Below are 13,757 nucleotides of genomic sequence, written 5' to 3'. Positions count from 1 at the left end.
AGCAGTTACATCTCTGGGCTCACTCACTGACCCTCTCAAAGACTGGAACTGAGTAGTAGATGAGGGAGGGAGAGATGGAAAGTGTATGTACGTGTTTGTGTGTTCGCTGAAAATCACAGAGCACTGCTCATGCTGAAAAGAACAAACCCATCTCTGCCTTTTTTCATGTATGTTTTTGCTACAAAAGCCTTGAACCCTCCTAGATCCAAAAATGTGGCTTCCTGTATGCATCTGCATTTGTAGTGTTTATATGTATGTGTGTAAATGAGATGAGTGACTGCTTATTGAGGGTCAGTGCTGAAACACCATCAGGTCTCCAGTACACATGTTTCCCACACGGCATCCTTGGGAGTAAAACTTTGATTAGTTTTGAAGAAAAATGCTGATGAAATTGGAAGCATATTGCTGTAAACACACACTAGGAGGTGGCCTCATGGCAGCATTCTCTACATTTGCGTCTTGTTGAAATATATCAAACGTGAAACATTGCTAAATCAAGTAGAGCCGTCAGATGTGCTACATACACGTTGAAGCACACACACATGGCAACAGACAGTTATAAAGACCTGCAAATGTAAATTTAACATTTGTGAAAACACCAAGGAGTAGTTAAAAAACAGGCTTGTTGCATGTTTTCGTATCCTGTTTTGAATGGCACCTGTTTATTGTAATTTGGAACCCCTTTTGTTTCAAATTCAAATTAGAGGAATCCAAATGATTAAACTTGCCTGGGTAGTGGCGTCAAAATCTGTCTAAACAGGTCAAAGCACAAACTGAACCTTGAGAACTATAAACATTTCAGACTGAATTCCTGTTTGTCTTTAGGTCCTGTCTAAAAAACAGGAATTAGTATTTTGAATAAGTCACCATCAGTGCACTGATTCTCCTGCTCTTTGATCCTCCATCCCTGAAGATGATAACTATCTCCATTACAGAGTCATCTAACCAAACAACACACAGTAGAAAATGTGTGTGTCTTAGTGAGTTTGACTGTGTGGGTGAAGGGGTGAGGGGAAACCAGTAGCATGTGTGGTCAATTCCAGCTCTTCCAACAGAGCCTGACCCTTTGCTACCTCACACTGAGCCTGGATCCCATCTGAGTCATTTGGGAGGGTGTTTGTACCTTTGTACTTTTCCTACAGAAAATGAATGTGAGTGATTTTGATTGTTTGATCAGTTATCCTACTGAGACAAGGATAGCTCCGCTCTTTGCTAGTTTAAGGGAAATACCTCAATGTAATATATCAAATTCAACATATGTGTTTCAACTTCACACCTAAAGCCAATGTAACACAGCAATGACATTGTCTTTGGAGCTGAGCCATGACATTGTAAAGTCAATCATTGCACATTTCAGTTTTTGGTTTGTAGGTTTATACACACCTGTGAGTTTTCAGCAGAACACAATGAGAGGAGTGTAGCAACAAGCCCAAATAAGGGATTCATTGTAGGATCATGAAACCAAAACAGAATTCTTGATATAATGTGCCCAGTTGTATTTTGTGAAGTACTTTTTGGGAGCATTTATATGATCAACCTGCTAAGGATGGGGGCAAATTAGATCAGCCATGCCTTTTAGAGAAGGGGCAAACAATTCCAATTAAACCTGTTATCAGCCCATTTGAACATAAACAATGACTGTGGGAGTTCCTCAATCAGGAGAGTTAGCAGCAAACTTTAATTGGGTTTTAGTTTGTATCCAGGGAGTCTGACTAATTGATTCAGGGTGCACAACACTGCATCTGCATATAACAACAATTTGTGGGTCAGGTCCAGAAAGAAATCCCTTCAAATCTTCTTGCAAGGTTGGTTGGCTAACAAAACGCAGTCCCTCCATGAGGTTGCAATCAAATTCACAGGAATTCAACCAATGCCTGCACCCCTTGCAATTTTTGCCAATCACTGCAATTTTTTCCAAAAATTATACTAAACACCATATTTTCCCTGCACACATTCTTAAGTACGTCACCAAATTCACTTCTTTGATATTCTAAATTTGTATCCCCTTAGGTCTGCAATGTTGTATGCCCTCTGATGTTGCATTAGAGGGCATATTTTACTGTTTCTTATCTCTAGAACACCACATGCCAGACACATACTTTTGTTATTTTGCTATGAAGAAGACAGCTGCGCCGTTCTAACGAGGGCTCCGGTGTGATGGTTTCTCTTTCATAAGGTGCCTAATCTGGCATCAAACTACAGTGTCTTTATGGCAACTCTATACAGTGAATCCATAAAAATAAATCCAATACTCGATGTGTTCTTGTGATCATTTATCCATGTTCCCGAGCTGAAAACTGTTATCCATCCACTTAGCCACTTCCTGATGCCTTGTGTTGAATCTACTGACAAATGAGAGACTGTGTGCCTATCTTTTCACCAACCAGAGGCTCTGTTACAAATGTGAGTCACTGCTGATCTCAAAGAACGTGTGTACAGTGAGATAGTAATCCCCCTGTCTCTTTTTAACGCTTTTATAACCTCTGCAGAACCCAAAATAATAAAAATAATAATGATAATAATGAGTAGAACAGCGTAAATGTAATAAATAACGTGCACATTATATTTGCTGTCTTGTCACAGAAAGTGAAAGGAAGTGATGTCAGAAGACAACAAGGTCACTCAGCCAATAGATGGCTTTCTTGGAGCGTTTATCCCAGTCACTCAAAGTAGATGTGTAATGTGTAACACAGAAAAAGCCTCAAAACATCGCAACTTGCAACTTTGAAAAAGCTAAAAAGCTAAGATACTACCCAATCTCTTAAGATAGAGAGTAACAGGTTTGGGTGGGCTTCATCTCCTGCCGCTGCTTCCTTGCTTATGGTCTTGACCGCTCCCAACAAGGTCAGTCTTACAGCGATGTGTGGCTGTATTGTGCAACTGCTGTGGTCTACAAAGTGCAGCATTGTGTTGTGTGTCTGATTCCAGGTGGACTGAGAAGCTGAGGGCTTTCTGCTGACAGCAGGACGGGATGTGTGGGGGTTAGGGGTCTATACCCTTCTCCAAATCATCATCAATAAAACCTACCTGGAGCTCCTTTTTTGTTAAAATGCACAATATGTGCTCATGATTTTATGTATATGGGAGAAGGACTGACAATTTGTCAAAGTAACGTCTGTAGATGGATGTCAGCGTGTAAGAGCATGAATCTGCAGCATCTGGTCGCTTGGTTCAGGGAGCTGAACTCTGAAGGATGTCCTGCGCCTACACACACTCTATGAAACCCTCATAGGGATACAAAGTTTTCACACAATTATAAACTCAAAAGCCCACATCCTCATGCTGTTTTGGTTGCTGTTTGTATTTGTAGAGGAAGTCAGCCACAACCTAGGGTTAAGGCCACTCATATGAATATCATATTAGTCTCAAATAGAAATCTAATCATATGATAGACAACTCATGACACACATTAAAATCCACAGGAGCTTGTGGCAAAGGGAGAAGCAGTAGCAGCACCTGTGAATGTACAAAGTGTTCTAGCTAATCTAAATTGTGTTTGCCTAAGATGTGATTTAGCTGTAATGTCTACTGAGAAGGTTTGTGTTCATATTTAGTTGGTCATTGTATTTTAATGCATAGAGGAGTAATTGTTCATTTCCTCCCTTTCCGTTGTTGTTTTTAGTGTCTCGTAAGTGTATAATGCTATTACTATAAGCAATGTCATTGGCCTATGAACAAATTAGCATGTCACCATCTACAGACACACTAGAAAAAGAAGACTTTGGTGATTGTCTCTGGAAAGTGTTTTTAAATGTGTATGTTTATGTGCTCTACTTGCTGCTTCACAGCGGTGGACATTAAAGTGAAATGGGATACTTTAAAATGTAAAAAACATGCAAGAGGATGTAATTGTGTACATAGGTTGTTGTGTGCATGATACCCACCTGGTCCATTGAGGAAATCTTTGATATTGAGGCAGAGCAGAGGAGGAGGGATGCCTGTTTTATTGTCCACCTCTCCTGTTACTGTCTGCAGCCAAAACAAATTGTAGTCCAGAGACTCTGGCAGAGATTTTCCTGGGTCTGCAGAAAGATGAGGAGATTAAGAGGGACAAAAAGGATAATAGGGGCATTGAGAAAGGAAAAGAACATGACAGACAAGTATTCTAGTTTCCGGGTACAATAATAATCATTTGTAAAGCACCTTTCATATAAGAAATGCAGCTCAAGGTGCTTAATAATCGAAATGTATAATGGTTTACATTTCCTGTTTACCTTTACATTTACCTGTACCCGATTTGCCACACTCCTTTCCTAATCTCTCTCACCTAGACATTTGTAGTCAGAAGCTACTCCTTTTACAGCCACATCAAACACTGATAGCTCCATCCTCTGCTTGCGGTGATGGCAGCTGAGCAGTGCGGAAGGTTGCATCACCAGGAGGTACAAGAGGGGTTCCAGCAATTGGTCCCCAGCCCCTCTTCTGCCTGGCTGCCTCACTACAGTCACGCCCAGTGCTTGGCGGGCTGAAGACCGGCTGGGAGTTGGTAGACCGTCCAGGGAGAGAAGGGTGCTTCTTGGCAGTGGGGAGGCTGGCTGGGAGGTGTTGCTGTTGAGGATGTCGTCAGCTGTCAAGCCAGCAAGGGAACATTGGGCAGATGGAACAGAGTCTAGAGTTGGGGAGGCTGAGGCTGGAGAAATCTCAGATAGGATCTCTGGCTGGTTGAGGGCACTTTTTCCCATCTGCCAGAGATGCAGACAGATCATTTAGTGCTGCATCAAGCCAATTTTTTTTACTGCAAATTTACTGTAATTTTTTGAAATATTGCCAGGTTTTTGCTAGCAATGACAACCTCATAATCCTATGTGCCTGTACTATTTCGTGCGGGAAACTGTTGAGCTTGTGCCAATAAATCTCTCAGTTTTGTATCTACCTATATCAGATTACCCCAAAGACTTAGTCTTAAGTCTTAAGTCAGCTAGAGTTGTGACAGGTGGAGGACATGGCACAATGACTAACTATAGTTAACTAACTATATTGTACAAATCCATGTTATAGTATACAACTCATCATCATGCTGATTAAATTAAGTCATATGAATTTATACTGTATGAGATTACTCACATCAACTACATGAAGTCAATCACAATTAATAGAATGATTTGACTTCTTGAACTTATCCAAAACTACAATCCTACAAATCCTTACATAAATGGAACATCAGACTATTGTGTGAATAATTATACATGCATAGACACCTGGCAAATCTGGGAACTGACTCTTGAGAGACGTTCAATGTTACAGGGATTTTGTTTACCTTATCCCCAAACTCCTTCTTCTCTGGTGTGCTGGGGGTTTCCAACGATGACGTCAGAGCTTTTGTGGGACTGGCAGAAGCATAAGTCATGACAGACAGCCTACTCGCAGTTAGAAAGATGTCGAAAGGGATGAAGTTTAGGTTCTTGATGATGGTGGACTTGTGGGAGGGTCTAGCGATGCAGTGGTGGCTGGCCCCACTCTGCTGCTCTATTTGGACGATGCGAATGCGGGTACTGTCGCTGCCAAAGCCGCTGTCCTGCCCAGTCCCGCTGTGACGAGACACAGCTGGACTGGGCACACCTGACACTGCATCTCGACTGCCACGCTTCTGCTGACACTGATGCACCTGTACACAGAGACAGTGAAAGGTAAGGCTGTGTTTACACTGCTGCTGATTTTTTTTAACTGTGAAGTCTGAAGATGATTGGGATAGAGAGTGGCCCCAGTGGGGCTGAAGGGGGATGGGGGAGTTGCAGGACCTTAAGCTCCTCCTAAAATAGGCTGTGACCCCATAAGCCCCCTCCTTCCAGTTATTTCGTAATGAAAAATATTTATGATAGAAAAAATGTAATATGTACATTGAATTATGTTATGTTCCAGTAACGTAAGTGACAATTGTTGATGTCTGCTCTGTATCGTTGTGGGACACCATTAACAACTTTCACTCTAATAGTTTCTACGTTAGGAGTTACTCCAAGTGTTGAATCGATTCAGTAAAATAGAATATGTTTGCACACTCTAGTGGGTTTAAAGAAAATCAACTGATTCTAAACTGTTTTACTTTTGTTATTGTTGTTATAACTCAACAATGAGGACACTAATATGGTAGAGACATTGTGTTGCCCAAGATAGAGGATAATAAGGATCATGAGGATAACAAAGTAGACTATCTGAACAACTCCATAAATCTAGCAAGTCAGCATTCGTAGCAAAAAGTATAAACCTAAGCTACTTCTTTCATGTGCTCTGTGCCTTGGACTAACATAGGCAACAGCTGGCAGGCAGCTGCTAGCTAGCAGGAGTTGTGTGTCACTGTTTTCATAGTAACGTTAGATAAATCTGCTTTATCCTAAAGTATTCAACTCTAACCAGTGCTACAGTACATGGAAATGGTAAATGGACGGCACTTATATAGCACTTTTCTACTTTTACAATACATGTCACATTCACGCTTTCAGAAAAAAACACATTCATACACTGATGGCAGAGGCTGATATGCAAAGTGCCAATCTCCAATCAGGATCGAACCACTCATGCACATATACTGGTGGCTATGCCTTTGGGGGCAGTTTGTGGTTCAGTGTCTTGCCCAAGAACACTTTAACATGTATACTGTAGCAGCTGGGGATCGAACAACAACCTTTTAATTGACAGATTACAGACTCTACCACTGAGCCCCAGCTGCACACAATATGAAAAATATGGTGGCGTGCACAAACACAGCGGCACCTTCAGTGCTCTCTGTAGAAAAAGGTGGGTTTTTTGCTATTCCTTTCCGGTAAGAGCTGGAGGTGGCCTTTGTATTTTTATGAACAGTAGCTGGTGCACAAACACTGCCATAATCAAGAGACATTGCTCACTGTATCTGGTGTTTGTGGCATGAAAGTGCAGACCCTTTATGTACCACTGGGGTTTTCTGTTCTTATTGTTATAGCTGTGTATATATCATCAGATGCTATGGCTAAACTATATGCTAATGGCTATAAACAAACAACAGAATGTGTATCCTAAAGGGGTCTTCATCTAGTTGAACACCTTGCCAGTCTAAAGCCTGTGCTTCCGAAACTTGATCAACATATTAAGTGTCCAAGTAGAGGGGAAAAAACCCTGGACTGTTATACTCAAACATCACCAAAGGATACAGAGCCTAACCCCTCTCACATCTTGGTCAATTTAATCATTTATCTCTACTCCTTACTCCAGCCTAGAGTCCCATACTTCAGAAACAGAAACCCACTACCAGAAGTTTTTAAGCCTGGTCTGAAGGAGCATCCCAACCACTGCAGGACTGTTTCCAACACACAAACTGGGAAGTGTTCTCTGATGAAGATGTATAAGAGTATACTTCCAAAGTACTCTTCTATATGCAATGCAGCCTTCAGATCTGGATACAGAGAACAGTACAGTGCTGGAAGATGCAACATTATTAGAGATGGCCTACAGAGACAAAGTCTGCACACTTGTTGCATGGCACACAGATAATAAACTGTCACTGAACATCAAAATCATTCACATCATTGACTTCAGAAGACAACCGGCGGACCTCTCTCTGCTTCATATCAAAAGAATAGAAGTGGAAAGAGTTTCCAACTTTAAATTTCTTGGAACCCACATCAAGAGGACCTCTTATGACCAATTAACTCCACTGCTCTGATTAAAAAAGGCTCAACAGGCTACTTCTTCAGGACACTCCGGAAAAACCAACTTGTCTGTAAAGCTGGTCTTGTCCTTTAACCACTGCCCCAAAAAAATGTTATATCATGGTATGCTAACTACTCAGCAGCAGACAGGAGGGCTCTCCAACGAGTCATCAACCCTTTACAGAAAATATTTTGACTCCCTATGCCCTCACTGGAAGACACCTTCAAATCACACTATGTCTGCGGAGAGAGCAACAGGATGCAACTCACCCCTAAAACCAAGTTTTTTTTCTGTTGCCATCTGGAAGGTGTTTCTGGGCCCTAAAGACCCGCACATCAAGGTTTAAAAACAGCTTTTACCCCAGAGCCATCACTAAATTGAACTCCAGAGGAACACTGCCCACCAACAGTACACTCTCTTTTTTATAACTATTATGGATGTGCATTTAAGTTGTAGAATGCATGTGGGTATTTGGCGAATGTTTTTCTTTTGTTTAAGAGATGCACAAGACATTTTGTTGTACAATGTGCAATAACAAAAAAGCATTCTGTTCTATTCTATTTGCTCACAGCGGAAGTACTCTATAGTTTTTTTGTGGTGACATTTATTTGGAACATGTTTATTTTTAGTTGCATACCTCTTATATGCATTAGTTTTGTTCATGGCTGCTGAGGGCGCTTTTGTTGCCAGTCAAAATGGCACCAGAACCAGCTGCTCTTTGCTAACATGTCCTGCTATGTTCCCCTGCTCCTGAATTTGACTAATGTACTATTTGTCACAATACAAATGAGACAAGAACTTGCTAGCTGGTTTTATTATGCAAAACTCTGGCTGTTTTTCTTGTGGTTTTTGTCTTGCAACGCTAAAGGACAGCTGGAATCTGTACAATAACATCATCTTGAAAAAAAGTAATGAACCTGAGATTTCAAATTTCATTAAAATTTTAAACCAAACCAAGACGCTGTGTTAAAATTGCTCTCTTTTTCTTTTGCAAAGTTCTTTTCTCTTTTGGGTCCTGACTTTACAAGAGGATGAAACCATGTACAAAAAGACAAAAGAAGGGGAGCATTGTAGCCACAGAGACATTGAAGGCATACTCTGGTCCTTTTTCTGTGGTCTTAAAACTATTTTGCACTTCTTGCAATATTGGAAGCGTCTTTTAAAAAGGGCCTCACCCCGACAAATCTAATTGTTTTCTCAAGTGAATGTAGTATTGACTATTATGCTGCTAAAATGTTATGCTTGATGTGCAGATGTGCCAATAAAAAACAACCAAAGCATGCCATCTTCAAGACTATAAAGGAGCCACTACTTGCTCCCATAGGACAACAGTAAGACAAACATATGAAAGTAAATGCCACCTATAGGATAGTATAGTAGGTATATGTAAATAGAACTGACACGTGTGGGTAAAAAAGCTTGAAACACAGAAGCGCTACTTTTCAATAATGTCCCAAGCACATGGAAAATACTTAATAGAAGCTGATAAAAAAAGACAACAACACAAAGACCCAGTCAATAGCAGTTCCCTTTCCTTGAATACAGCAGAGAACACAGAACTTCACATGTAAAAATATAGAGAAAGGGAAGGCAAAAATAGTACACTTAAACAAGTAAGGCTGTGTCAGCTTATTCAACCACTGCGCACATTAATTACACTCCACTTACGGCTACAGGCTTGTCAGCTGCATCATGAAAAGACTTGGCCCTAAAAATCCTCATATCTAACACTGTTACCCCCCCATGTTTCTCATCTAAATTATTGGGCATAATGTCAGTTTGAATTAGCTACTGATGTCTTTTAAGACATGATTATGATGAATTGGAAAATAAAGGAGACATATAGAAAGGGAGTTTTCAACAGACCCAAGGTATGTCCCATCCTGTCCCACCCCAGTCTGCTCCAACCTGCACATGGTTGCTATTACAGCTTGTACTTTAAGCTGCCCTCCCCTCTCAACATTGCTCCCTCCCACCCACTCCATGAGAATTTTAAATGTATATTATTGCTGTGGCTGAGATAGTGTTTCAAGACCTCCAGGCAAAAACTAAACCCACTGGCAGCAGATTAGACAGAATACTTGACTTATTAGATATTTCCTATTCTAAACAATGTCATCAAAGGCTAAGAACAAGAGCCATATAAAATGCTGCGGCATGCCCGCCCGCCCGCCTGTTCTGTTCTTTTTGTCCAGGCTCATGTGTTGGGCTTCCATTGAATCGGCCTTGCCAGATCTCTCTCCTTTCTGATGCCTAATGAGGACAGGATGTGTGCACTTCTTTTTTGTAGAAACGTAAGATTTTCCAAGCAATGGGGAGAGGGGAGACTGCAGAAATGAGCCTAGACCTGTCTCCATGTGTGTTGCGTTAAGCAGGTCAAACTCCTTTTGAGGTAAGGAGGTATTTGAAAGGTATTCGGCAAAGGAAAACATCTACTCCAAGTAGCTCACCATGTTGGAAGGGACAAATACGTTGCACAGCAGCTGGGAAATGCAGGAGCCAGGAGAAACTGCCAGATACTCTTTATGCTTCTCACTCTTTCTTCTCTTAGGCTTTATATGTATATATATATATATATAACCATTACTAATAAAGTGCCCCCTAAGCAAATTACTGGACTATATTTAGATGTACTTACAAGTGGAACAATAGATAATAGGGATAACAATTGGGAGCATAAAGGGAATTAAACAATGACCAAAAGACACCAAAGAACACCGTTGTTCATATTATTTGAACCTATGCCTGCAGATCAAGTACACATAAACACACATGATGTCACTTGCTTTCCCAGGGATTGATCTCAGCTAAAGCATTCCTCTGTTTCTGGGCTAAGTTATATCCCCATTGCACTTACTTACCAAAAAAAGAGAGCAGATATAAACCTGGCACTGTGGTGTATATGCTTTAACCTTTTGCCAATTTATTCATTGACAGAGGGTAATAAATTCAGAATACAAACATGCACTGTAGCTGCAGTTCTGGTCCCAGCTGAAATCCCATTTTCCAACAATTACTTTCTATTGTATTATATAATAGCTGCATTGAAGCGCTGTTTCCAGATCCCGGTGCAAACTTTCTTTGGACGCAGTCGATCATGAACGTGCGACTACATACACTTATGCATAAACTCCCCTAAACCCCCATCAGCCAATCATGAGGTCATCCCCTAAGAGTCTCCAGGCAGAACATTCTGGAAAATGGAGGATAATTCCCAAAGTGTGAAATCATGAGTTTCCCAAGTGCCAATCATATCATAGTGCATCTGTACGGCTTCTGACCCCTCTTGCTGTCAGTGTAACTCACAACAGCTTTGCTTGAGGAAGGCTAATAGGTGGAAGCAAATGTCACATCATCCTAATGCCACCGGTTAACAGTGTTGGCGGACTAGTTGAATATGTCAACTAAAGTTTTACATCCGAGTACCACATATGCAGTTGATTGATTCCAGATGAAAGAAAGGTAGGTTAAAATACAGTTTCAGAGAACAGGGGAAATTAATGTGTGGATGTTTAAAGATAGTAAAAAAAATCTGTGGTAGTCGACAGTAAAGAATACAATAAAGTCAAGGTCACAAAGGTGACTATTATTCCTTTCAAAGGGGTCTTTTCAATAGCCACAAACCAACTGAAATCCAAATCAAGTCAAATCATAAAATAAAAGCTTCAAGGGTGCACAAATTTACCTCAGGGCCAAGAAAAGCACCAAAAGAAGGTAGCATTAAAAATGGGAAATTATTAGTAGCATTTTTTTTACCTAAATCAAACAAGTGGCATGAGGCTTCATTTTCATAATAGAAGAATGAGGTCAGCCAGTTTTCTGGTTGGAAAATTGTATGTTTATCACATTTTTCCCATGTCCTTTATAACTCCAGTAAAATGCCCATTGAATAAGATGGAAGTCAAATGAATAACTCTTTTTGACAGGACTATTCAGTGGAGCTACTTGTTTGCAAGAGGCCTGCATGGAAATTAACTTCTGTATCTTGACTGCATCAGAGCTTACAGGTTAGTCCCCTGCCGTGCTACCTGCTATTGTTTACCAAAGCCATTAAGCTGATACCAGGCCTCTGTGCTTTTGTGCTGATGAAAGAAAACCTCAAAGCAGAAATATCTCATCTTAATCAAAAAAATAATAACAATGATACTTAACCAAATGCCATAAAGGCAGCAATTCATTCTCTTATTTTCTCGTGGAAAACAGAGGGGGGAAGACATTTATAATATGAAGTCACCGCTCTTTGTACACCATAACAGCGGTCACAAAGCAAAAAAGGGCATCAAAGGCAGTAATTTAATGCAGTCAACTTTGTTTCAATAACAAAGGCAACCTGCTATGCACTTCAACTGAACCACAACAAAGAAGCAATGGAAGGTCGCGACCCTGGATCTTGGATGGATAGTGCTTCAGAGTGACTGTCAACTGTATTTTAAACAGAGTATACTCCAAAGCTCAGTGTGCTTAGTGGGGCCACATTAACAAGCTCTCTCCAATCATAATGCTGGTGGGTAGGTTTACTCCTCCATGGTTTAACAGCATGTTTCTCTAAGGAGCATATGAGACAATAGCCTTTTCCTTCTCACTTCTCACAATTCAAGCCACCAAGCTTCTCTCCTCAGTCCCTCCAGCTATGATTTGGGGGGGGGGGGCTTGTGACAGTAAATTTAACAATAATTTATGCATGTTGACATTCCTAAAGCACTGTGTCAGTTGAAAGACTTTCCATCCAAAAGACCTACTGGAGGAGAAGTGAGGAGAGGACTGAGTGACATGGCTGGTCTAAATAGAGAAATGCCTGTGAAACAGCTTATTGAAAAAAGAAAAGAAAGATTAACAGACAAAAGTAATAAATTCAGAGATTATGTTCTTTGATGGTGTTTTGATATGGCACGGAAAAGTTCTGGCTGTAAAATAGAGAGTAAATATGGCCCATCTAGGAAACGACAGATATTCTATTAAATAAAAAAAACCTTTCTCTGTGAGAGGTTGTGTCCAAAGCATCTGTTTTAGAATTGACTGAGCTTGAAAACTGGTTCTTTCCTATTCCTGAACATAAACATTAGCTTGCTCAAAGGAGACTTTCAGCAGGCTATGTTGCACTCAACATGTTGAGTGTGAGCTAAACACGTTGAGTTGGCCTTCCCAGTATGACTCCAGGCTTTCAGAGAAGCTCGCCAAACCCACCATGCCCTGCTGTTGAGCTTTGGCAATCAAGAATGATTTAAAAGGTCTTACAGACACCACCCTTCAAGTTAAACAGGAAGCATATTGCTTCAGTCATCCTCAACAGATCTACGAATCTAAACCAAAACCCTCATTCAGATCCACCAATCAAGTCCAAGCGTTGGGGTTGATAATGAGGACACCTAGGAATTTCATAGGAATTGCTACAATAACACTCCTTGTTTTAAAAGCAGGATGCAATGTAGTTGTATAAGTCAATGAAGGCACTGGTCAAAATGCCAGAAGACAATTTCTAGATTAACACCGCAAGTGTGCTAGTGAAAACAAATAAAGGGGGAAAGTGGCTAAACCATCATGATTTTAGCATTCAGGCATGATACACAGACTCTTGCTTCTTATCCAACATGTCTTGGATGGAAAAAGATGCCAACATCACAGATGATCAAATGCATCCAACATTAATAACAAACAAGATATCAGCAAAATGGCAAACAACCCAGGGACATTAAGACATTTTAATTTTTATGAAACAGTAAGTATGGGGCTTAAGCCAGATGTGGAACTTGGCAGAACAAACGTGGCTGATAAATGGCCTGTGTAGTTTTCATGTAACACAATATTAGTCCCTTATAATATTAGCCCCCTAGACTCCCAACATTTTATTTGGTAACTGATAAAATAAAGATGGAAGCCACATTTTGAGAAGTGTGATTAAAAGCCATACTTTAGAAAAAGTGAAAGTTAATGAGAGATCAAGGCACACTGTCTTGATTGCTGTTATCCTGGCCTCTATTGCAGCACAGTCATCAGAATCAGAATCAGAATCAAAATCAGGGTTTATTGCTAAGCAGTGTTGTAGTCGATTTAAGCAGCAAAACTAAAAACTGTTTATCAGTTTAAAAGGATTTATAATGAGGACTGTGTGATGTGTGTAAATGTGCACCGCGCCTGGG

General features: G+C 40.5%; 1 protein-coding gene across 2 annotated transcripts in view; it reads right to left on the bottom strand.

Moving 5' to 3' along the window:
• Positions 1-13,757, bottom strand: part of LOC138583631 (intermembrane lipid transfer protein VPS13B-like) — a 320,195-nt gene that overhangs the window by 85,005 nt on the left and 221,433 nt on the right. For both annotated transcript variants that reach the window (XM_069655550.1, XM_069655551.1), the window contains exons 35-37: positions 5,258-5,605; positions 4,268-4,682; positions 3,885-4,022 (exon numbers count right to left, since the gene is read on the bottom strand). In XM_069655550.1, the coding sequence (XP_069511651.1) occupies positions 3,885-4,022; positions 4,268-4,682; positions 5,258-5,605 (901 nt within the window). The remainder of the gene's footprint in view (positions 1-3,884; positions 4,023-4,267; positions 4,683-5,257; positions 5,606-13,757) is intronic.

Source organism: Semicossyphus pulcher, unplaced genomic scaffold, assembly GCF_022749685.1.
Source record: "Semicossyphus pulcher isolate SPU_LCO1_2020_fin unplaced genomic scaffold, fSemPul1.0.p SCAF_9, whole genome shotgun sequence".
NCBI classification, from domain to species: domain Eukaryota; kingdom Metazoa; phylum Chordata; class Actinopteri; order Labriformes; family Labridae; genus Semicossyphus; species Semicossyphus pulcher.
The sequence above is the reverse complement of the archived record's forward strand: the minus strand, read 5'-3'. Positions and strand labels throughout refer to the sequence as shown.